The sequence below is a fragment of the Equus asinus genome, chromosome 2, assembly GCF_041296235.1.
Source record: "Equus asinus isolate D_3611 breed Donkey chromosome 2, EquAss-T2T_v2, whole genome shotgun sequence".
NCBI lineage: Eukaryota > Metazoa > Chordata > Mammalia > Perissodactyla > Equidae > Equus > Equus asinus.
This window is the reverse complement of record NC_091791.1, coordinates 15,792,061-15,816,987: the sequence shown is the minus strand read 5'-3', so window position 1 is coordinate 15,816,987 and position 24,927 is coordinate 15,792,061. Positions and strand designations below refer to the sequence as shown.

At 34.4% G+C, this 24,927-nt stretch overlaps 1 protein-coding gene across 1 annotated transcript in view; it reads left to right on the top strand.

The window, feature by feature from the left end:
• Positions 1-24,456, top strand: part of CCDC172 (coiled-coil domain containing 172) — a 62,522-nt gene extending 38,066 nt beyond the window's left edge. Inside the window, exons 5-8 of the mRNA XM_070504505.1 lie at positions 2,006-2,107; positions 2,461-2,563; positions 22,945-23,032; positions 23,848-24,456. Of these exons, the coding sequence (XP_070360606.1) occupies positions 2,006-2,107; positions 2,461-2,563; positions 22,945-23,032; positions 23,848-23,883 (329 nt within the window). The 3' untranslated portion in view covers positions 23,884-24,456. The remainder of the gene's footprint in view (positions 1-2,005; positions 2,108-2,460; positions 2,564-22,944; positions 23,033-23,847) is intronic.
• Positions 24,457-24,927: the final 471 nt, after the last annotated feature.

Sequence of the window (24,927 nt, the reverse complement as noted above, 5' to 3'; positions counted from 1 at the left end):
TGCAGGGTATAAGATCAATATACAAAAATCAATTACATTTCTATATACTAACAATGAATAATTTGTAAATGAAATTAAGAAAACAGTTCAATTTACAATAGCATCAAAAATAATAAAATACTTAGGAATATATTTTACAAAAGTGCCAGACTTGTACACTAAAACTACAAAAAACATTGGTGAAGAAAATTAAAGTAGATTTAAGTAAATGGAAAGACATCCTAAGTTGATGAATTAGAAGATTTAATATTGTTATGGTGGCAATACTCCTAAAAGTGACCTACAGATTCAATGCAACCTCTATCACAATCCCAGCTGGCGTTTTGTGAAAATTGACAAACTAACCCTAAAATCCATTTGGAAATGGGAAAGACCAAGAATAGCCAAAACAATCTTGAAAAAGAACAGAGTGGGAGAACTCACACGTTATGATTTCAAACTTACTACAAAGCTGCAGTAATCACAACAGTGTGGTACTGGCATGAGTATGGGCATATAGATCAAAGGAATATAATTGAGAGTCCAGAAATAAACTCATACATGTACGGTCAATTGATTTTTGACGAGGATGCTAAGACAGGTTAATGGGAAAAGAATAGTCTTTTAAATAATGGTGCTAGATAACTGGATATACACACTCAAAAAAATGAATGTGGATATCTACCTCACATTATACACAAAAATTAACTCAAAATGGGTCAAAAACCTAAATTTAAAAGCTAAAAATAAAAACTCTTAGAAAAAAGCACAGATGTAGATCTTCATGACCTTGGATTAAGGAATGTTTTTTTAGATGTTCGCAAGCAACCAAAGAACAGATAAATTGGACTTCAAAATTAAAAACTCTTGTGTTTCTGGGCTGGCCTTGTGGCGCAGCAATTAAATTCGTACATTCTGCTTCGGCAGCCTGGGGTTTGCTGGTTCAGATCCCGGGTGCGGACATGGCACCGCTTGGCACGCCATGCTGTGGTAGGCATCCCACATATAAAGTGGAGGAAGATGGGCACGGATGTTTGCTCAGGGCCAGTCTTCCTCAGCAAAAAGAGGAGGATCAGCAGCAGATGTTAGCTCAGGGCTAATCTTCCTCAAAAAACAAAAAAGTGTTGGAGAGGCTGTGGAGAAATTGCAAACCTCATACATTGCTGATAGGAACATAAAATGATGCAACTGCTTTGGAAAACGGTTTGGGCATTTCTCAAAATGTTAAACTAGAGTTTAACTAGATGTTAACTAGATGTTAAACTAGATGTTAAACTAGAGTTTAGGATCTGTCAATTCCATTCCAAGGTATTTCAAGAGAATTGAAAACATATGTCCATACAAGAAGCTACATCAATGTTCAAAGCAGCATTATTTAGGTTAACCAAAAAGTGGAAATAACTCAAATGTCTATCATGTACTGATACATGCCCCACCTCCAATTACCATCACGTTGGAGATTAGGTTTCTACATATGAATTTGGAGGGGACACAAACACTTAGTCCATAAAAATGTCTAATGGAGTCCCAGAAGGTACAGCAGAGAAAGAATATTTGAGAAATTAGGAAATGAATCTTAAAGGATGAATTGGAGTTTTTGTGGGGATAAAAGGAGGAAAGGAATTCTAGGTAGAGAAAACAATATTAGCAATATTGTGGAAGCTTGTAACCATATACTGTAGTGAGTACTATGCAGTGTCATTTCAAATATGCTTTAGTTATGAAGGATAGAGTTTTCTTATTATGTCTTGGGAAGTTTGTTTTACTTAGTCATAGTACATTATTTTGAATTCTCTTTTGGTAGCCTAACCATCAACTAGCTTATTCTTTAGTATCCAGTTATTGCTTAACGAATTCTAGTCAGTTTATTAGTGTCTAGGTGGCCAAGAGAAGCCAGTTGGGGCTCAAAATTCACCATATGTTGCTCAAACTTTTACTACATGAGAAAAAGTTAATAATTGCTGACATACTTAATGCAAAGCATAAATAGTTAAAATTTGGTTTTTGTTTATCTATTTGTTCCTAGAACTGAAGTCAATGGAACATGATCGTGGCCAGTTAAATGAACTTCAAAAACAAAAGAGTGAATTAATACAAGAATTATTTACTCTGCAGAGAAAACTTAAAGGTATTACCTTTAGGAGTTAGTTAATTTTATCAGTGAGTATAGTTACATACACATGGCAGGGTCATATTATTCTTTAAAAATATATTAACCTATTGGGATATAGTACTACTATTGGTATAAAAAAGGAGGAGGTAAAACACTGAATGGATCAGTGCTAGATCTGGTGTTTCTAATGTCAGAAATTTTTTTAAGATCTTTTTTGTGCCTTTAATTGCTATAGTAAAGTAGAAAAATAAAAATCATTAGCACATAGGTTTTACGTGAAGCACCAAACATTAGAGTATTGTTCTTATGAATTAAGATAGACTTTATGTTTAATTTTTAAAAGACTAAGAATTTTCTTAACTGTTTAGTTTTTGAAGATAAAAGGAATGAAGCCATTTGTACTACCAAGTACCTGGAGGCAGAAAAAGTAAAAATCAATGAAAAGCCTCAAAATGATGCTGAATGCTTAAGGTAAGAATGGCCTATTATATTTTGGTATAAAATCTGGTAATTTTTCAAGTTGTCAAGTAGATTTCAGCATAAAACTAAATGCATAGTTTTTTTTTAAGTTCCAGATGAAGACATTATTTCCTTCTATGTGTGTTCTGAAACATGCTAATAAGCAAACACTTCACTGGCTAGGAAGTTCTACACGTTAAGTTTCACCATGCATCAGGTTGATGATACTGAAATCAGTTTTATCTTTCCTTATACCTGGTGGACTCTGTTCTTCATATCCTAATAGACTAAGACAGAGTATCGGTTCCACAACTCTCCTTTCTGTTTGTTATTCCTAACTTTTTAAAAAAATAATTGAAGTTATTTTTTATCTATCCAGATTTGGGGAGAAAGAAATCACAGTCTACTATTTTACTTGAAATGTATTACTCTGGTTTTGTGCCTAAAGAATGAAAGTGTATTTTTGTATGGAATATTTAGATGCTTTTTATGTACTTGGATAATGAAAGAATAACTGATGTTTGAAATAACATAGTCATATACACAAGGAGACCCCCCCCAGTTCATTAATTTGACTATTATTTATTATTAATTCAGTGTTGTAGTTGCTGGCTTAATTTTAAAGAAGTTCCTATACTTTTTAGGCTTAATATAAGAAAAGAAACTTCGTTACTGAATCCATGAAGAAGCAAATGAAGCCTTCTTTCATATAAATCATATAGGAAATATGTCCACTAGAGCTGAACAAATGCTTCATATTAGCAATGTATTGCCTTAGACCATAATTTTAGTAGATTGTGAGAAAATATTTGCAATTTAATTTTATGTTAAGTTTTATAAGCATGAAATATCAATCTCTTGGGTGATATGTGTGATGCAGAATGAGTTTCTGTAATGACAATCTGCTCATTGATTTTTTTAACACTTTTAAAAGTGGTAATGCCCACTGGTATCATTATAGTTAGTAGTGTAAGAAATTTCAACATGAACTCCAGTTTGTGGGTTTATCACTCAGTTATAAAAATTTGCCCTGGGTTAAAATTAAACACACAAAGTCTGTTAGAGAGTGCTTTTTCCTTCACAAATGGTGACAGAGGAAATTTGCATAGAAAGAAACATCAGTCCGTATACCTAGTCCAGTCTTTGCATTTTAGCAGTTATTAAATGAAATACCAATATTTATCAATTCCCACTTTAAATTGTTTGATATCTGTAACTTAGTTTTCCTTCTGGTATGTTTCATAAAGCTTATTTCAAATGTGAAGAGCAGAGTCAAGGTATGAAGTGTAAAGATTTTAGGAAAGAGGGCTTCAGACTCATAATTAGTGCAATAACAAGAAGCTAATGATGGCAAGAAATGATATGACATTTATTCAACTTTTCATGAAAGCCAAAATTAAGTTGTTTTTATGCTTTAATTTTGGAATAGAATAGTCACTTTTCATCTGTGTGTTCAAATGTATACTGAATTCTGTAATGGTTGCCTTTTTCTTATTTTTTTGGGTTGAACTGCTACTGGTTTGGATGCTATTTTTGTAGCAGGGATTCTCAAACTTGGCACTATTGACATTTGGGGTGAGGTTATTCTTCTTGGAGGAGGCTGTCCTATGCCGTGTAAGACGATTAGCAGCATCCCTCGCCTCGACCCACTAGATGCCGGTAGCACCACTCCCCGCAGCTGTACCAACCAAAATGTCTCCAGACATTGCCAAATGTCCCTTGGGCAGAGGGGGTGTGGGCCAAATAGTTCCCAATTGAGAACCAGTTTTATTTTAAGGTTATTGTAGCTATATTTCTACTTTTATTAAACTTTAACCCATAAGAAAGTCATTACAAAAAAATTATTTGTTCACCTGTATGAGCTTATTGTTTCTACTTTTAGTAATTAGAAAATTTTGATATATATTTTATTCTGTCTATATTATTGAAATTCTTTAATGATGATTATGTTTTTTTAAGTTAATCTGCCATGTTTAGGTTATGTGTTGGATTCTGTCTCGATGTCATCTATCAATGTAGAGAACCAGTACTTTACATTATTCATAATGGTTTAATGGTCTCTGCTTTAGGGGATCTTTCCCTATATATAAAAACCAAGATGTCTGTTTATTTAAAAGATTCCATTTTGAAGAGTGTGGGATCCTTAATTAGCAGATGTTAAGACAGCTAACTTGTAGAATATTGCTATGATTAACAATTAAGCCAGAGGTTAGATTAATTCATAAGAAGCTTCCCAGATTTGTATAACTATGACTGAGCTAGTTTTTCATATAGTCTAGGGAGGAGAAGTGATAAAGCTCAGGGTCTTGAGAGGCCATAAGCATAGAGTTTAAGATTTACAAGCCCCTTTGAATCCCAGCTCTGCTATTTACTCGGTTGGTGACCTGGGACAAGCAGTTTAACTTGTCTATACCTCAGTCTCCACATCTATGAAACTAGGTTAATAATAGCACCTACCTCACAGGATTGTAGTAAAAATTAAATGATTTAATATGTATAAAGCCCTTAGAACAATGCTTGGCACACAGTAAATGTTCTATAATTATTAGATAGCATTATAATTATTTAATTACTCATAATTTATTTATTTATTTTTTGAGGAAGATTAACCCTGAGTGAGCTGACATCCGCCGCCAATCCTCCTCTTTTTACCGAGGAAGATTGGCCCTGAGCTAACATCTGTGCCCATCTTCCTCTACTTTATATGTGGCTTGATAAACAGTGCACAGGTCTACGCCAGGGATCCAGACCGGCAAACCCCAGTCTCCCGAAGTGGAGTGTACAAAGTTAACCATTACACCACTGGGTGGGCCCCTCATGATTTCATTTTTATTTCATATTATCTTTGTGGATTTCATATTCACGCTTCTTTCTCATTTTAAATTTTACCTGTCCCTTAAACGCAGAGGGTCCCTAGAGGTTAATTGTTGATTGTCTTCTTAATGTGTACTCTCCGTAGGCTTCTCATCTGGTCTAATGATTTTAGTTATCATCCATAGACAATCTCCAAATCTTTGTCCCTAAACTCTTTTTTCTCAGCTCCAGTCCTGACTTCCCAACAGTCTCATGTAAACATAGGAATAGATCTGAAGTGATGCTGCCCTGATTAGACAAACAAAAATGGAAACAAAGTTCAAGGGCCTTTGTGATGTGTGCCTGTCCATTATCTCCCTGCATTTCTATCACACACCCTACACTGCTAGTGCATCAGAGTACTATTTGGGGAAGTGTGAATATTCCACAAGCCTTCATACCTTTGTATCCTTCTCCCTTTCTTCTCTTTCTTCTCCCTTAGCTAAATTCCAGTGTGGTCGTCAAGACCCAGCTCATATTTCATTTTGGGGACAGTATTGCTCAAATCCAAAATGTAGCAGGCATTTTTGACATGTTCACAAATCTCATCATTCTCACCCTACCCTGGTCCCTCACCAAGTTTGAATCCTTCCTCTTCTCTGTCTCCATTGCTAATGTCCTAGTTCTAGCCACAGTCCTCTCTCACCTGGATCACAGTAACAATCTCTCTTTTGCTCTCCCCTCATCCACTTTTGTACCTTTCAACTCGTTGTAAGTTAAATCATGTCATCCTCCTTATTAAAATCACTCAATGGCTTCATAAGGAACATAATGAAACCTGAAGTCCGTAGTGTGGCCTACATGACTTGTCACAATATGGCCTCTGACCTCATCCCCGCTTATTTTCAATGGTACTCTTCTCGTTCTGCTCCCTCAAGCACTCCACGCCTTCTTCTGCCTAAAGACGTCTGTACCTTTCCTTCTGAAACTATCTGTTCACCTCTCTGCCTGCCTGTCTCCTGCCTGGTGGGACATACCCCGTGCTTTAGGTCTCAGTTAAAATGTTTCCTCAGAGAAGCCCCCACTACCCTGTGATCTAAATTTTGTAACCTCTGTTATTTTTCCTAATAGCACAGATGCCATTTTGTAATTACATATTTATATGCTTTATTTTGTTAATGTCTCTCTCCACCATGTGCTCAATAAGAGGAGGGATCCTGTCTACTTTATTCATTATTGTAGACTCACAACCTAATACTTTGGTACAGAGCTTGGCATATAGTAGGTGTTGAATAAATAAATGGACAAATAAATGAATGTAATAAATTATGAAAGCTTTCCTCTACTGTTCCTTTCTCTGAGTTCATAGAGAAAATAGTTATAGTTCTATTGTATCATTAATCTTATTCTATGATAGTTATGTGCATCAGTCTATCCCACTGGACTAGGAACTCCCTCTGCTTGTTTATTTTTCTATCAGTCTCTGCATCTAGCACAGTCAAGAGCACATAGTGTTGAATAAATATTTGTTCCAGTAATTGAGTCTACATAAAATTTTATTTTCACTACAAAGAAGATAAAATTTCTTCATGTATTTTCAGTGTTATTTGCAAAGACATAGTGTGCTCTAACCACCAGGGTAGCCCCATGGAATTCTTTCCACTCTTGATTTTTTTCCTTCCATGTGGAAAAACCTTTACTGGTTTAACCCTCCTACCCTTCCCCATAGCACCTCCCTTTCGTATTCTAAGGTGAAGAGGAGTGACTCAGTCTGATTTGTGAATTTGGAAGGGTAAACTGGAGCTCAGCTCCTTCCTTTTCCCTATCTCTTTGGAAGTGGGCCTGCCTCAGAGAGTGTGTGTTCCACTAGCTCCTCCATGCCTTAAGATTTACAGTGGTAGGACTCCATGAGAGAAAGCTTGTGGCGTAATGGTTTAAGTTAGGTTCGTCTAATTCTGGGGTTCATTGTAAGTCCTTTGCTTGCAGATATAAGCCACATTCCTCAGTATCTGCTATATTAGTAGTAAATGTACATCTTGGTCTTCCTTATTTCTCAATTGGGCAGAAGTCAGCCAGGAAAGATGTGTGTTATATATTGGGCCCCTTCAAATTCCCAGCGCTTGTTATTTTTATTGCTATCCAACACCAGGGTCACCAGGGTCACCAAAATACAGTTCTTGATCATGACTTTTTATTTATTCCAAATAGTAACATCCAGACAACTTGAGACATTTGAGAGATTTTCCTTACCCACAAAACTTCTTTCTAGAATGGTTTAACATTTTTTATAACCAGTGTTTGTGCTTGTTTAATACAACAGAAAGTTGGTCTCAGAAATGAAGCTGCCAAGTCAACAGCATGAGATTTTCCTTCTGAACATTTGAAGATAGTGTGGTTTTTTAAAGAGCAAATTTGCAATGGAAAATGCACAAAAGTTAATATACACCTGCTACTGAGAGACTCTAAATGTATTTATATGAAGTAGTAAATCAGTGCTGTTGCCTCTTCAGTGAAAAAGTCATCAGGTTAAGTTCCTCATGGAGGTCACATTGGTGGTCCTTAAGATTTATAAGAAGGCATAAACACATGATGGTATTAAAATACTTCCAGCCTCTCTAAAGGATACACAGATAAATATGTATATTTACACATGTGTATATTTTTTACTTTGCCAAATATATAGAGATATTTTTAAATTATAAGAGTAGGCTGTTGATTGAATAAAAAATTCAAACACTACAAAAATGTAAAACATCAAAGTCTCCTCTCTCATCACCTCTGTCCAGAAACCCTTGATGTAACCATCGTTAAAAGTTTGGCACGTATCCTTTCAGAATTTACCTATCTCTGTGTGTATGTGTGTGTGTTTAGCAAAAACTGAGGTCACACTTACTGGTCTGTAATTTGTTTTGTTAATTAGGAAAATGTTATAGACAGTTCCCATGTTAGTTTGTACTGATCAACTTCATTCTTTTTAATGCCAGTGTATGGAGATGTCATATTTATGTAACCTATCTCCCACTGATAGATGTGTAAGAGTTTCTAAATATTTATAATTAGAAACATCTTTATAAATGTATTCTTAAATACTTGTGGGAGTATTTCTGTACCATTACTTAGAATAATCATCATTTAGTAAAGTAATAGGAATTGTTATCTAGGCTACATTGAGAAAATAATGCACATTTACTTTGCAGTACTCTTTGACATCAACAAGAATGAACTCAAAGTGGACACGTATAACCAGCTCTCAGTTCTAAAGTTTCTGGAAAATACTGGTCAAATAATTGTGTATCTATAGGTGACCAATAACATTCCTCTCCTCTTTTTTTTTTTGTGAGGAAGATTGGCCCTGAGCTAACATCTGTTGCCAATCCTCCTCTTTTTGCTTGAGGAAAGTTGTTGGTGAGCTAACATCAGTGCCAATCTTCCTCTTCTTTTATGTGGGATGCTGCCACAGCATGGCTTGATGAGCACTGCCAGGTCTGTGCTTGGGATTTGAACCTGCAAACCCAAGACTGCCAAAGCAGAGCACACAAACTCAACCACTCTGCCACCAGGCCAGCCCCAGCCCTCTCTTTTTCTAATGTTTATAAAATATGAAAATCCTCGTTTGATTCCAGGATCATTCTTAGCTATGTATTTTATTGAATATTTCTGTTGACTCCTCATCTTTTCTGGTGAAACGTCATCATTTATTCACTAACAGAAGTGTCTCTACAACATTGATTATGTAGCCTTCAAGCTAAAAAGAGATCCCTTGTTTTGTGAATTCTTGGCACATACGATAGTTATTAAAGCTTCTTAGTAAATAAAAGGGAAATTTTGATGATAGAATCAATTGATTATTTTAAAAGTTATATTCTGATGTAAATTTGCCTATTTGTAAATGTCCCTAAACTTTGAAATAATTTTGCTTATTGTACAAGCCATATATAATATTAAAGTAATCATTTTCAAAATTCGTTAGTATCTTTGATATCGTAATACAGGTTTTTTTTAAATTTTCATATGTTTACCTTTATAAGCAACCTCTTTTGATGTGACGGTGTGGAAGATGATAAAAAATATGTGGTAAAGGAGCTGCCTAATCCAGCCAACCTAGGATTTGGAGTAACGGAGATGCTGGCAGGACGCCTCTCTCTCCTACCTCCTCCTCAACAGGTCTCTCTGGTGAGCCTTATACACTTGTGAAGGTTCTCACCTGTCTGCTGGTGGCCTGGACTAAGGAAAGGCATAATTAGAAAGGTGAAATTCTGCTTTCATATGTTCAGCTTTCAAACCTACTTTCAGAAATAAATTGTGTATGAAAGAGGATGACCTGTGTATCTCTAAAAATAGTATTTTTGTGTTTAAATGGCACTAAAATAATTTTCTTATGAATTAATATAGACAATATTAAGAAAGTCAAACCATGGAAAAACTAGCAAAAAGTAGAAACAACTACTTATTAAACCTCTGGCGTGATTAGGAAACCAAAAAGGATAAGATTAATAGACTTAACATAGAAGATTTAATATTCCATGTGTCAAAAAAGTCAACATGGAATGATAAACTGGGAGAAATTTATAGTAATTATGACAAACAAGGGATAACAGTTTATCAAACAATCAGCTGATAAAAAATCAACAAGAAAACACTAAAATCAATAGTTTTTCATTCATGTATTTATCCAACAAACATATATTAAATGCCTACTTTATGCCATACACTGTGCAAGTTACCAGGGATACCAAGATGAATAAAACAAGATAATTCAGTTATATTGCTTATTGATTAAATGCAGATTAAAACCACTGAATATTATTTTTCTGTCAAATTTTGAAAGATATTCTTAAATGACCATAATCCAGATTGGCGTGAGTGCAGTACAGAGAGAATTCATGCATTGCAGTGGCAGTATACTTTGCATATATTTGGAATGCAATTAGGTGTATATAAAATTATTGTGAGCACCTTAAAATGTTTATGCTATTTGACCGAATAATTCCACTTATGAGCTCTATCGCAAGGAAAATAATTCCAAGTTCAGAAGAAGCTTTATGCATAAAGGTGTTCCTAGAAATGTTGTTTATGGTAGAAAAAAAGTAGGAACAACTTAAATGCTGTACCATAAATGAGTGATTAAGTTAACTGTACTATGGCCACTTGGACTACTACATATTATCTTCAATGGTATTAATTGGCATGTGCAAACAACTGGGGGAATTGTATATGGTAGCATTAAGCAAAAGAAAAAACTAGGAGGCAAGATTACATAATCACTATTATACGGAAACACCAGACTGTGATGAAACAGACCTAAATTTTAATAGCATTTGAGTTTGTGTACTAGGACTTTGGGTGAAAATTTTCCTTCTTTCTGCTTAACTAGTATTTGTGCAGTTCTATAGCTAAAAAGAGTATTCTTTAGTTAAGGCTTTTCTGTGGCACTTAGAGGTAACTGAAAAACATTTGGAATGGTGCATAAAATCATAAAAATACATGGAACATAAATTTTGCTAAACTAACTAGCAGTGTTGGCCCATCCTTGTCATTATTTGATGATTCAGAAAAAAGTGATAATAACCAGTGCAAACTGCCCTTAGTTTTTGTGCGGTAGGTGAAGGAAGTCCTTCTTGACTCCTGTAGGCAATCAGTCTATGCACTGAAGCGTGAGATCTGCTTACCATTGTAGAGCTTTGGCCAGCTGCAAATGTATTAATATTCATACCATTATCATCTAGCCCCTTTTAAAGCTAGCAACAGCAATCTTTTCTTTAAGTGCACATCTAAATTCTACAGCTTGATTATATGCTGAAGAGTGAAATACTTCCTATAATTTGCTCTAAATGCCTTCTTTAATTTCAGTAGTCTCTCATTCTTATTATTAGCTAACTAAAAGGGAAAGCGATCACTGCCCAGTTCCGATGGGCATGAAAGATCTTACAGAACCTGTAGTCCATTTGAACTGAAAAAGGGGAGGGGCAAGTATTGATGGTATGGTGGGAAGAAAGATCCCTACCATTTTATTTGAGGAGATATATATATGAAAATAAAGCCTTAAGTGCATTGTACAGCAGCATCTGCAGTACACTGTAACTCTCCATTTAACTTTCCACTTACTCTTTAAAAATATTTATTACAAGGGATTTTATGCTTGTGTGAAAATCTAATGCTTAAAATTAATAACTTGCTGTATCTTTCCTACTTGAGCATTCCTTTAGAATTCTTACTTACTATTACCTTCCTAAAAGTTCAGAACACAATGAACTTCGCATATGTAGGGTATTTTTCCCCCTCCATCCCTATAACTATTATATTTTTCTTCCTTAAGTATATGTAAGTTCTAAAGTATAATAACGTAATGAGCACCTGTGAACTAAACTAGAACATTACCAATAACTTGTGTGAGCTATGGGCTCCTCCTTTATCCCATACTTCCTTTCTTTTCCCAAATGTATTTACTGTCCTAGATTGTGTTTCATTTTCTTGTGTGTATGTGTGAGATATGACTTAGTGGATTCATTTTCTTATTTATGTATAATTTTCTTTGTTTCATTGTGATTTATTTAAATTTATGCCACGTATTTATATATATGAGCTGCCCATCATTTATATGCATGCTAAAACAATATATTGGTTTATTTTTGCTTGTTTTTGAGTTGTGTAAAGATGGTATCACACTGTCTGGGACTTGTTTTTCATTCAACATTGTTTTTAAAATTTACCCATGTTATTGAGCGTACATGTATAAATATACCACAATTTTTTTTCTTGTTAATGCACATTTGGGTTATTTCCAGTTTTTGTCATCACAAACAGTGCTGTTGTGATCATCCTAGTGCACATGTGCAAGAGTTTCTCTAGTTATGCGTGGTGGAATTGCTGAGTATAAGCATATGAATGTTGAACCTTAGAAGATAATGACAAACTATTTTCCAAAGTGATTAAACTAATTTATACTTCCATTAGCACATTGTAAACTTCCCCATTAATCTCCAGCCTCTTCTATACTTTGTTTTCGGAATTAATAATTTTTGCCAATCTCATGGATGTAAGATGATATTTTGTGGTCTTAATCTGCATTCCCTGACTACCTATGTGATTGAGCATCTTTTCGTCTTTTTATGGACCATATGTTTCCTTTTCTGTAAAATGCCTCCTAATTATTCTGCTACTGGGTTGTTTGGGTAATTTACCTTTCTCTTATTGATTTCTAGAAGTTTTTTATTTTCAATCTTTTAATAATTCTGGATTTTGTCTGTTACGCATTGAAAATATCTTCTGCCAGTTTACGAGGGTTTTCTTTTTCTTTTTTTGTGTGTGTGTGAGGAAGATTGGCCCTGAGCTAACATCTATGCCCATCTTCCTCTATTTTGTGTGGGACGCTGCCACAGCATGGCTTGAAGAGCAGTTGTAGGGCTGCACCCAGGATCAGAACCTCAAGCCCCAGTCTGATGAAGGCAAGCACTCAAACTTAACCACTACACCACTGGGCTGGCCCTGATCAGGGTTTTCTTTTTGATCTTTTTTTTTTTTTTTGGTGTTTATGCTGTTGTGCTTGAATAGAGTTCCTACTTTTACTGTAGTTGAAAGTATCTGTCATTTCTTTTTATGGTTAGTGTTTTTGTGTCTCGTTTAAGAGCTTTTTCCCTACCCAAGATAAGAAGGATATTCTCCTATATTTTCTCTAATAATTTTTAAGGTTTGCCTTTTCACATTTAGGTTGTTATCTGGAATTGATTTTTGTTTGAATGTACAGTAAGATCCATTTTTCTTTTTTCCCACATGGGTAATAAATTGTCCCAGCAGATTTATTGAATAGTTTTTCCTTCCTCTAGTGATCTACAGTCGCTTCTCTTATAAAAAGAATAATATATTCATGAATCTGTTTCAGGATTTTATTTCCTCTTCTCTTTCATTGGTCAATTCATTCATTTCTGTTCAAACCTGTCTTAATCACTACTAAATGCATATCGTTCAGTTTTGACTATTTAATTACTGATACTTTATAATGAGTTTTTTAAAGGTGGTTATTTTAATATTATTTATTAGCACAGTGACACATGCAGACTTAAGTAATAGCGAGTCTTGTTATAAGGCAGGACACTCCTCTTTGTCCTTTGTCTTCATCGAGAGTGTCTTGGCTATACTTGGCTCTTTGCTTTCATGTACATTTCTGAATCACCTTATATCCATGAGACTCTGTTGTAAGTTTGGTCACAATTCCGCTCACTCTGTAGTCACTTTTGAGAGACTTTACATCTTTGTTAAACTGAAACTTCCTGTCTATAAACTTAGGATAGTTCGATTTACTTGTCTTCTTTAATATCTTTTAATAAAACTGTATAATTTTCTGTTTATCAATCTCGCCCATTTTTTGTGAGTTTTAATTTTAGATACCTTGCAGTTTTAGTTGCTGTTGTAAATGTGTTTTTTTGTTTTTATTGCTGGTGCATGGAAATATAACAGATTTTTGTATGTTGACTTTATGGCCATTATCGTTGCTAAACTCTATTTTTTAAAAAAACTTATTATAGAAGATTTAAAGTACATACAAAAGTAAAAAAGAAAAAATATAGTGAATCCTATGTACTCATCCCTCAACTTTAATCGTTATCAATTTCTGGCCAATCTTATTTCATCTATATCTCCACTCATTTTTCTCCTGTATTACTTGAAGAAAATTATACACATCATATTATTATCTTATTATGTCTCTCTAAAAAGTAAGAACTTTAAAAAACATAACTAGAATCCATTGTTACACATAAAATAAACAGTAGTTAATATCATCAAATATCCAGTCAATGTTTAAGTTTTCAATTATTTATAAATGTCATTTTTTTTGTTTGTCTGAATTCAGTTCCAAAAAACGTTCACACATGACAGTCAGCTGATATGTCTTTTAAATCTCTTTTAATCTAGAAGCTCCGCCTTCTGTTTTTAACTTGTAATTTATTTGTTGAGGAAATTAAATTTCTTTATCCTGTAGAGTTTCCCACAGTTTGGTTGTGGTTGATTATATTCCCATTGTATGGTTAAACATATTCATTTGACATATATTTTTTGTAAATTGGCAATTGGATCTAGAGGCTTGATCAAATTCAGGTTGAATTTTTTGGCAAATCCATATCAAAAGTGGTGATGTGTTTTTCCGTCAGGAGGCTCTTATAATGCCTACTCTCTCTCATTTTTTGGATGTTAGTGGCCATTGATGCTCAATTATTTTTAACATTTTTTTCTGTGGCTTAGACAAATTATGCTTCAGAAGCAAACAACCCCAAAATCTCAGTGATTTACAACAGGTGTTTATTTCTTGCTCACACTACAGGTCCATTGGGAGTTAGCCACGCTTCTCCTCCTGGTCTTCACTCGGTGACCAAGTGTGAAGGAGCAGGCCCTACTGGGATGTAGTCAGTTTCACCGCAGGAGTAAAGGAGGTCATAATGAAGCATGCGTCTGCTCTGAAAACTTCTGCTTAGAAAGCTTGTGCTCATATTTTTGTTGGCAAAAAGAAGTCAGTTGGCCAAGCCTGACATCCGTAGAGCAGAAACATAGCATCCTGTAGGGAGGAACACTGAATATACCATCTACTACAACATCTGTAAATAATAGTTTTGTTCTTTCTTTATAGTCATTATGCCTTTAACTTCTTTTCTTGTCTTCTTGTGAATTGGGGCTCCAGTACACTGTTGAATAAAAACGGTGATAGGGAACATCCTTATCTTGTTGCTGATTTTAAAGGGAAAGTTTCTTGGGTTTTCCCTATTATGAATGTTTTGTTGAGAGTTTTATAGGTATATTTCAAGGGATTTAAGCAATTATCTTCTTTTTCTAGTTTTCTACGAGTTTTTTTTTTTGTTATGAATGGGTAAGTTTTATCAAAATTTTTTTCTGTATATATTGAGGAAATCTTATGTATTTTTCTTTATTTAATCTGCTAATGTGGTGAATGACATTTATAAATATACAAATATTAAACTATCATTACATTCCTGGGATAACTCAACTTGGTTATGGTGTATATTTTTTAACATACTGCTGATTTGTTTTGCTAATATTTTATGATTTTGCGTTTGTATTTATGAGTGAGATTGACTTAAATTTTTTGTTTTTGTGCTATTATATGGTTTCAATATCAAGGCTATATGAACCTTATAAAATGAGTACAGGGGTATTATTTCTTGTTCAATTGTCTGGAAGATTTTTGTATGAGATTAGAATGATCTATTCTTGGAAGTGTGACATTTTTTAGAACTTACTTCTGAACCCATCTGAGTCTAGTGTTTTCTTTGTAGGAATTTTTGGACCAATTATTTGGTTTTCCTTAAGTTAAAGTACTGCTTAGTCTTTCTATTTCTTCTAGAATAAATTTTGAAAGTCATATTTTTTTAGAAATTTGTCCGTTTTACCTAAGTTTTCAAATTTATGTCATAAAATTGTTTATTGTATTTTCTCATTTTGGGGGAAAGACAGTTTTTTATCCCCAAGTTTTATTTTGAAAAAATTAAATTTATAAAAAAGTGTGCTCCATGCACAACTGTAAATTCTTTATCTCTCTACCCTCCTGTATCATTTTGCTGCAACACTTGTTCCCTGAATACTTCAGCACGTATCTCCCAAGAACATGACTATTCTTCTCCATCCCCACGACACAGCTAACACGCCTGAGAAATGTCACCTTGACACGATGCTCTTAGCTATTACACAGTCTACATTCGTATTTCTCCTTTTATCTTAATAATGTTCTTTATAGTTACCTTTCCTTTTCTTTTCTTTTTTTAAGGATCTAGGCCAGTTGTTTTGTAGAATGTCATGCAATTTATATTTATCTGTTCCTTTGAAATTAGATCCAGGTTAAGCATTTTTTTGGCAAGAATAAAATATAAGTGATAGTTCTTTTTCTAATCTTTATTGATTTAATTTTATTCATTAAATATGTAAATAAATCATCACCATGATTCAAAAGTCAAAAGTATGTAAAAAGATACACCTTGAGGAGTTTCATTCCAGTCCATATCTCTTCCACCCCATTTGTACTTACTGCTGTAGGTAACCATTTTCACTAGTTCCAGGTTTATCCTTCCTATGTTTCCTTTTGCAAAAATAAGCAGGTAAGTATGTATTCTTATATCCCTTTCTCTTTCACATATGTTAACACATTATATATAATCTCTTGTATCTTGCTATTTTTCACTTAACAATATATCCTTGAATTCATTCCATATTAGTTAAAACAGATCATCTTCATTCTTTTTATACTGTTTAATGCTCCATTATATGAATATACTATAGTTTATTCAACTAGTCTCATAAGACCAGATACAGGTTGTTTCCAGTATTTTATGATTACAAATAAACTTTGTGCATATGTTGTTTTGTATTTATAGGGTATATTACTGACATGGAATGGCAGGATCAAAAGAAAAATATAAATATAGTTTTGTTAGATATTGCCAAATCCCCCTCCGTTTAGGTTTAATCATTTTGAATTCCCAATAGCACTGTTTGAGTACACTTGTTTCCCCACAGCCTTATCAAAAGAGTGTTATTAAGTTTTCGAAGTTTTACGAATCTGATAGATGAGAAATGATATCCCTGTGTAGTAAATTTACACGTCCTTTATTATGAGTGAAATTGACCATTTTTCATATATTTAAAAATGATTTGTATATTGTTTTCTGTGAACTGCCTGTCTCTGACTTGTCCCCATTTTTCTAACAGAGTTTTGGTCTTTTCCTTTGATTATAAAATTTCTTTATATATTAGAGAGATTAGACCTTTATCTGTGAGATATGTGGCAAATATTGTCTACTAGATTGTCATTCATCTTTTGATTTTATGTATGTTTTTTGCTATGCAATTTTAAAAAATGTAATTGAATTTTTTTTCTTAAAGATTGGCTCCTGAGCTAACATCTGTTGCCAGTCTTCTTTTTTTTTCTCCTTCTTCTTCACCACAAAGCCCCCCAGTCCATAACTGTATATTCTAGACATGCTGAGGACGCTGCCTCAGCATGGCTTGATGAGCGGTGCCATGTCTGCGCCCAGGATTAGCACTGGTGAAACCCTGGGCCACCAAAGCAGAGTGCACAAACTTAACCACGTGGCCACGGGGCTGGCCTCTGTAACTGAATTTAATACTCTTATTGCATTTGTATTTTGAGTCGTAGTTAGAAAGTCTTTGACCACATCCAGCTTATAAAGGAATTTACCTATACTTTTACTTTGTCCTTGTGTTGTTTCAATTTTTACATTTAAATCATTGATCCACAGTATATGCTGTGAGATACAGATCCAGTTTTAGCTTTGACTGTCCATTTATATCCACATTGCAAATGATTATCCAGTTTTCCTAACACGGTTTATTAAAAAGCTCATCTTTTTTTCCCCAGTGATTTGAGGAGCCACTTTTATCACATACTAAATGTCCACTTGTCCTTTGGTCTATTTCCATCTTCTATGTCCTACTGCTCTATTTATATGGTACTATTGCACTATTTAATTATAAAGGATTAATAGTATGATTTAATATCTGGCAGGGCTAGTCAACATTTTTTGTTTGTTCTTTTCCAGAGCTTTCATCGAAAAAAACATTCAAGAGCTTTCCTAGAATGTTTATTTTTTTATAGTGTGAACTTTAGAATAGATTTGCCTAGCACCAGGAAAAAACAAGATGTTAGTGTTTTTATTGGGATCAAATTAAATTTTACTTAACTTAAGGATAATTAACATTTTTATGACATCCTATCCAAGAAAAAGTCATGTTAGTTACTGCTGGTAACATTGATTCTTAGGTTTTCCAGGTATATTGTCAAATCACCAAAAAATGAGATAGCTTTATTTCTTCTTTAAAATTCCTCTTCCTCTACTTATTTTCTCTAGATTAATTTCAATGGCTAGTTTCTCCATCAAAATATTAAAAAGTAGTAGAGACAGTGGGCATCTTTGTTTCTGAACTTAAGGGGATTGACTCTAGGGTTACCCTAGTAAGATGCTTACTTTAGGACTGACGTGTTTTTTTGGTGAGGAAGATTGGCCCTGAGCAATATCTGCTGCCAGTCTTCCTCCCTCTGCCTGAGGAAGATTGTCCCTGAGCCAACAACCGCACCAGTCCTCCTCCACTTTGTATTTGGGACACCACCACAGGACACCCTATGAGCAGTTTATAAGTCTACACCCGGGATCTGAACTTAGGAACCCTGGGCCGCTGAAGCAGAGCACCCAAACCCAACCACTATACCACAGGGCCAGCCTCTGACATGAGCTTTTTATCATTTAAAAACAGCATTCAGGGGTCAGCCAGGTGGTGTAGTGGTCAAGTTCACACACACTGCTTTGGCGGCCCAGGGTTCTCGGGTTTGGATGTCAGGTGTGGACCTACACACTGTTCATCAAGCCATGCTGTGGTGGTGTCCCACATACGAAAAATGGAAGATTGGCACAGATGTTAGCTCAGGGACAATCTTCCTTAAGCAAAAAGGGGAAGATTGGCACAGATGTTAGCTTACTACCAGTCTTCCTCAACAACAAAAACAACAATATAAAACAGCATCCATTAATTCTGATTTTTATTGACTGTTTTTATCAGAGATAAGTTTTGAATATTTCAAAGCTCCTTTCAGCACCTCTGGAGGTGACCATATTATTTTTCTCCTTGGAAATACTAATAAGGTCAACTATATTAATGAATTTCTAATATTGAACCATACCTTCATTCCTAGAATAAATCTTAACTGGTCATAATATATTATTTACTTAATGTGGTATTAGATTCTTTTTGCTAATATTTTATTTAGAATTTTTGCATCAGTATTCATATGTTGGGGTGGGAGGGTGTGATGTGTGTGCTATCTTTCTGTCTTTATCAGGTTTAGGTATCACTATTACACTTGAAAAGAATTTGACTGTTTTTTTATTTTTTATACCCTGGGCCAATTTATATAGTATTGGGATTATCTGATCTCTGAAAGTGTTTTTGCTTTTTTATTGTTAGTATAGTTCTTTGAAAATTTTATCCATTTCAGCTATGGTTATTGGATGAAAAGTAGTACTTGGAAAGGGCTACAACCTTTAAAGATGAGAAAGAAGCAAGAGGTGAAAATTAAGGGCCTTGGAGAAACAAAAGAAAATTATAAAATTAAAAACCACAACAACACTTAGACCCCCCAAATAAGAGAGCCATTGATTGAAAACTTCCCTCGATTTTACAAAAGCCAGTACTCTGAGCCGTGAGGCTTCAGACCTGTCCTCACTGTTGTCCCACACAGGGTGAGACTTTCTCTTTCTGAGGGCCTTTGAACCTGTGTCTCATCACTCCATGTCCCGCTTCCTCTTCTTTCTCCTATCTTCCATTTAATTGCTGCTTCACCCTCTGCATTGGTGTAGGCTTCAGAGCTGGTTCTGCTGGATTTAGATGTTTATTTCCCTGCTTACGTGTAATTTCAAGTTTGTAATATCCTCTATTTCCTAGTTAGCTTGTAGGTATGGCTTATGGGTGGCTTTATTTGGTCTTCTTATGAAGAGAGAGTTTTTATTTAGGTGGTTGCTATTATCCTATGAGAACCTAGATTACTCTCATTGTCTTTTTTTAAAGACAGGCTTATTGAAGTTTAATTTATATCCAGTACAATTCACTGTTTTTAGTATACAGTTCAGTTAATTTTGGCAAACACATTCAGTGATGAACCAACACCACAATCAAGGTATAGAATACTTCCGTCACCCCAAAATGTTCCCTCTTGCCCATTTATAACCAATGCCTGCAATGTGCACTCAGTCTTTGATCTATTTTCTTTTCCTAATTTTGTCTTTTGCAGTACATAATATAAATAGAATAATATGCAATATAGCCTCTTAATTCTGGCTTCTTTTATTTAGCATAATGCATTTGAGATTCATCCGTACTGTTCCATATGTTAAAGATAATGGCAGAAAATTTTACAAAAATAATAAAATACTTTAAAGCACAGATACAAGAACCTCACAGAACTCCATTAGCATTTTTAAAAAGCAAACATCTATTCACATCATATTCAAACCTCATAAAAATAAAGAGAAAATCATGAAGGAAGAAAGAGAAAGAAAAGACACATTAACACAAAGGAATGAAGATCCCGAATTACAGTAGACTTTTCATCAGGAACTGTGCAGGCCAGAACATGAGGGAAGGACATCTTTAAAGATCGAAAGTGAGAACTGTCAATTCAGAATTCTCCATGAAAATATCTTTCACAAATTAAGGCAAATTAAGATATTTTTAGACAAATACAAGTTGATAGAATTCCTTGCCAATAGACTACATTACAAAAAAAGCCTATGGTAAGTTTTTCAGGAAGAAGGAATATAATACCAGATAGAAACTTGGAGCTACACAAAGAAATAAAAGCTCCAGAAATGGTTAAAATGAAGGTGAATATGAAAACTTTTTTCCATTTTTAATTGCTCTAAAAGATAAATGACTGAAACAAAAATAGTAGTGATATATTTGATGTTTATAGTATGTGTAAAAGAAGAATTTGTGATAACAATAGAACAAAAAAACTGGAGGGAGAAATTGGGAATATACAGTTATAAAGTTCTTATACTATAAGTACTGCAATATAATATTATTTGAGAATGTACAGTAATAAACTGAAGATGCATATTATAAACCTAGTGCAAGCATTGCAAAATTTTAAAGATATGTATAAAAAAATGTCAATATAGGAGATAAAATGCAATCATGAACAAAATCAGTTAATCCAAAAGCAGGCAAAAGGAGAGGTAAAAGTGAACAAAGAACAGATGGAACAAATAGAAAACAACTAGCAAAATGCTATATTTTTAATCCAGTCATATAAATAATTATACTAAATGTCAATGGTCTAAACACACCAACTAAAAAACAGAGATTATCATATTATGTAAAACAGTAAGACACAACTATATGGTTTCTACAAAAAACCCACTCTAAATATAAAGACATAAATAGATTAAAAGTGAAAAAATGGAAAATGATATCCTATGCCAGCAGTGTCTGAGAGTTCTAGTTTCTTCATATCCTTGTCAACACTTGGAATTTCCTTTTTTTCATTTTAGTTATTCTGGTGGGTGTGTAGTAGCATTTCATTGTGTTTTTCCTTTATATTTTCTTGGTAACTAATAAAGTTGAGCACACTTGCATATTTTTATTAGCCATTGGACAGCTTCTTTTTTTTTTTTTTTTTGAGGAAGATTAGCCCTGAGCTAACTACTGCCAACCTTCCTCTTTTTGCTGAGGAAGACTGGCCCTTAGCTAACATCCATGCCCATCTTCCTCTGCTTTATATGTGGGATGCCTACCACAGCATGGCTTGCCAAATGGTGCCATGTCTGCACCTGGGATCCGAACTAGTGAACCCTGGGCCACCAAGAAGTGGAATATGCGAACTTAACTGCTGTGCCACTGGGCTGGCCCCTGGATAGCTTCTTTTGTGAATAATCTGGTGAAGGTTTGTGTGTGTGTGTGTGCATGTCCATTTTCCATTGTCTTGTCTTTTTCTTATTAACTTGTAGTTCTTCATATATTATGGATATAATCTGCTGTTTATTGTCTCTGCTGACTTTTACTTATGGTGGCTTGCATTCTTAAGTGCTTGGTGATCTTTGATTGTGAACTCATCGTTTGCTCTTAGTCTGTGAGAGGCCTGTGGGCCTAAATATGTTAAACTTCCCTTCAGAGAGGCTTTTATTTTGTTTCTTCCAGTAAACATGGAGTGCAACTGGCCTAGGACCCCCTCACCTTCCCCTTAAGTGTCAGGACTCAGCAAAGGTTCAAGCTGATCTATACATTTCACCTGTGGCTGCTCAACTTGCTTAGGTTTGTGAGAGCACTATGACTCTTGGTATCTGCCCTCAGAGCAGCCTCACCTTGTAGCTACCCAGTCTCACTCCCTAGTTCCCCACCTCTCCATCCACAGTTCATGGCTTTTGCTTATGTTTTTCTTTTTGGAAGGAATGTTAGTCATAATACTAGAAATGAAAGACTGTTTCTTCACTGTTTTTCACATTAAATATAGATATAAAATAATTTTTGAAAAAAGAATTTCAGAGTATTCAAAGGGTTAGAGACTTAACTGGGGAAAAGGAACATTGATAGTATTTTCTTATTTTTAAATTAAAATATATTTTAATTACATATGTGTATTATAAAGTTAATGTTTAATTTTAGAGCAAGAAGATCTCAGATGTCGTTTTTTTCCTGTCCTTAAAATTTTTCAGGTGAGGCTTAGAGAGACTAAATGATTTAGCCAAGGTTATTCACCTTGTTAGTGGCCAGGACTGAAACAGAGGTCTTCGTACAGTACTATATTTTTCCCACTAAACCATGTTGCTCTTTTAATTAACCTCAAATTTTTAACCATCTATTATTTATTCAGTCTATCTACCTTATTTTCTTTCTGGAAGGTTTTTTTTTTCCAAAATTTTATATAGTTGTTACAAAATTATAGAAAATTAAAATTTCTTTCCAAATTCCTTAGTGTTACCTTGAAATTCTGATGATAGAAGCTGCAAACCTGACGCTACCCACATAATAAAAGATTATTCTAAAAGTTTATTGCTGAACTAATATGGCGAATTTTTCCTTTAAAACAGACTTAAAAGAGAATTAGAACTTTATAAGGAAGATGACATGCAAAGTGTTTATGAAGCTCTCCAAACAGAAGTAGAATCTTTAGAGTTGGTAAGCCATCATTGGTTCTTTCACTTCTGTTTAGCATTGTTTTACCTACGGGTAATAATGGTTTTACTGGTACACACATCATTGAACATCATCGTATTTTGCCCTTCACATGGATTTGTACTAGATACAAAGAACAAAACAGCAACAACAAAACTAAAGTCAGAATGTAAATCTGTGTGGTGTTTTGAGTTCCTGGAGAGTTAGGTGCTACACAAACCAAGTTCTAGTCAAAGAGAATATATACAATTTCAAACTGAGTTAAAAAATTCAAACCTGACCTTGCAACATTCCCTTGACTGAAACTGTTATTAGAGGATTAATGCACTAACGGAGTTTAACTATCATAATACTTAAAAGCTTTTTGTTTTTGATAGGCATAAATTATACTTTTATTATATTTGATCCTGTGATCTCAAGAACTTTGGATGTAGTTATTGGAAACTTATTTTCGGATTGTGTGGGAGCACTTTAAATTGCTTTTAACCTCTTACTTTGGTTGCTTATAAAAAGAGCACAGTATTTGCCATGCTCTATTTTAGAAGAAGACATATATAGCTAGCTTTAAAGTATGTTAAAATATAGTATTAATTTAATATGTTACATTTTGTTTCATGTTTGTTTTCCGAAAACATTTTTTTTGTTTAAAGTGTTCTAAGAGGTTATGTTAGGATTTATATTTTTTTATAAAAATTTTCAAAAATAAAATTTAGAAATGCCCAGAGTTATTGTTGTGCTAAATTTACATAAATTGTATGTAATTCCTTTGTTAAGAATTTCATTTCCCTCATTTATAATTATTATATGTTTCTTTTCAGACATTGGCACAGAAAGATCTTCAGGAGAACAAATAACTTGTAGAGAGTTGATTAGCTGTCTGAGATTTGATCAAAGCATCTTAGAATCAAATCTTTGTGATAGATGTGTGCGTGACACCCATTACAACAGCTTCTTGTGGCAAACGTGAGGTCCAGAATGTTCAAAGTTATTGGCACCTAGAATTGGTTTATTAGCACTTTTAAAAAATAATGTTTTGTTTTCTTGCTTGCTTGAAATTTGAGGGTTCTTGTGTGGTTTGATTTTGTTTCTAAAGGAAGAAAAAGGAGAAGTGGACACTGTGTTCTCAGGCTTCTCATATCCCCCTGACCCTTAAGCTGATCTATACTTTCTGATGTCACTCATTCTCTGTTGCAGCTTACCTCAGGTCCAATCAAACACATGCAGGAAGAAATGCTCAGATTATTGACCCAATTTTATTGGTGTCGTTTCCACCAACAAAGGTGCTTGCTTTCATTTTAATCCTTCTCTAATCATATGATGTCTGTCGGCAGAGGTCCTTTGAGGCCTTTCGTCTGCAAAAGCCAGTTTTCTCCACTTTTCTCAAGATGTGTCTATTGAGTTAAGTCTGGGGCATCTGCAGCGGTTTTCCAGCAGTTTGTGTCCACCAGTTTTCTTCCTAATGCCAGTGTTGGTTAGAAAGAAAGAAGTCACTCACTTGGGGAGGTACATAATCTCCTTATGGCCATCAGGATTCATTTGTGCTGGTGATCTGAAACACAGCAACTGAAAACGGTGTGCTTATGTTTTGATCACACTTGGTATTGGCAGCAAATTTCCAACATCATGTCGGTGTCTTTCTGCTGTTAGTAATCCTGACTAGGAAGAAAGGTATATTTTCACAAGTTTCTAAAAAAAGAGTATTGAAACTGTTCAACAAGGGACTCAACTGCAGTAGGTTGGAGAGGGGAACAAAACCTATTTGGGATATATCTCAAAGTACTGAGTGTAAATGTTAGAATCAGGTTTTCTTTTGTGGTTGTAGTTGAATTAGTTTAACATCAAATGTGGAATGTTTACAAATGTCTTATATCTACTGATGTTGAGGTAGAGTACTTGGG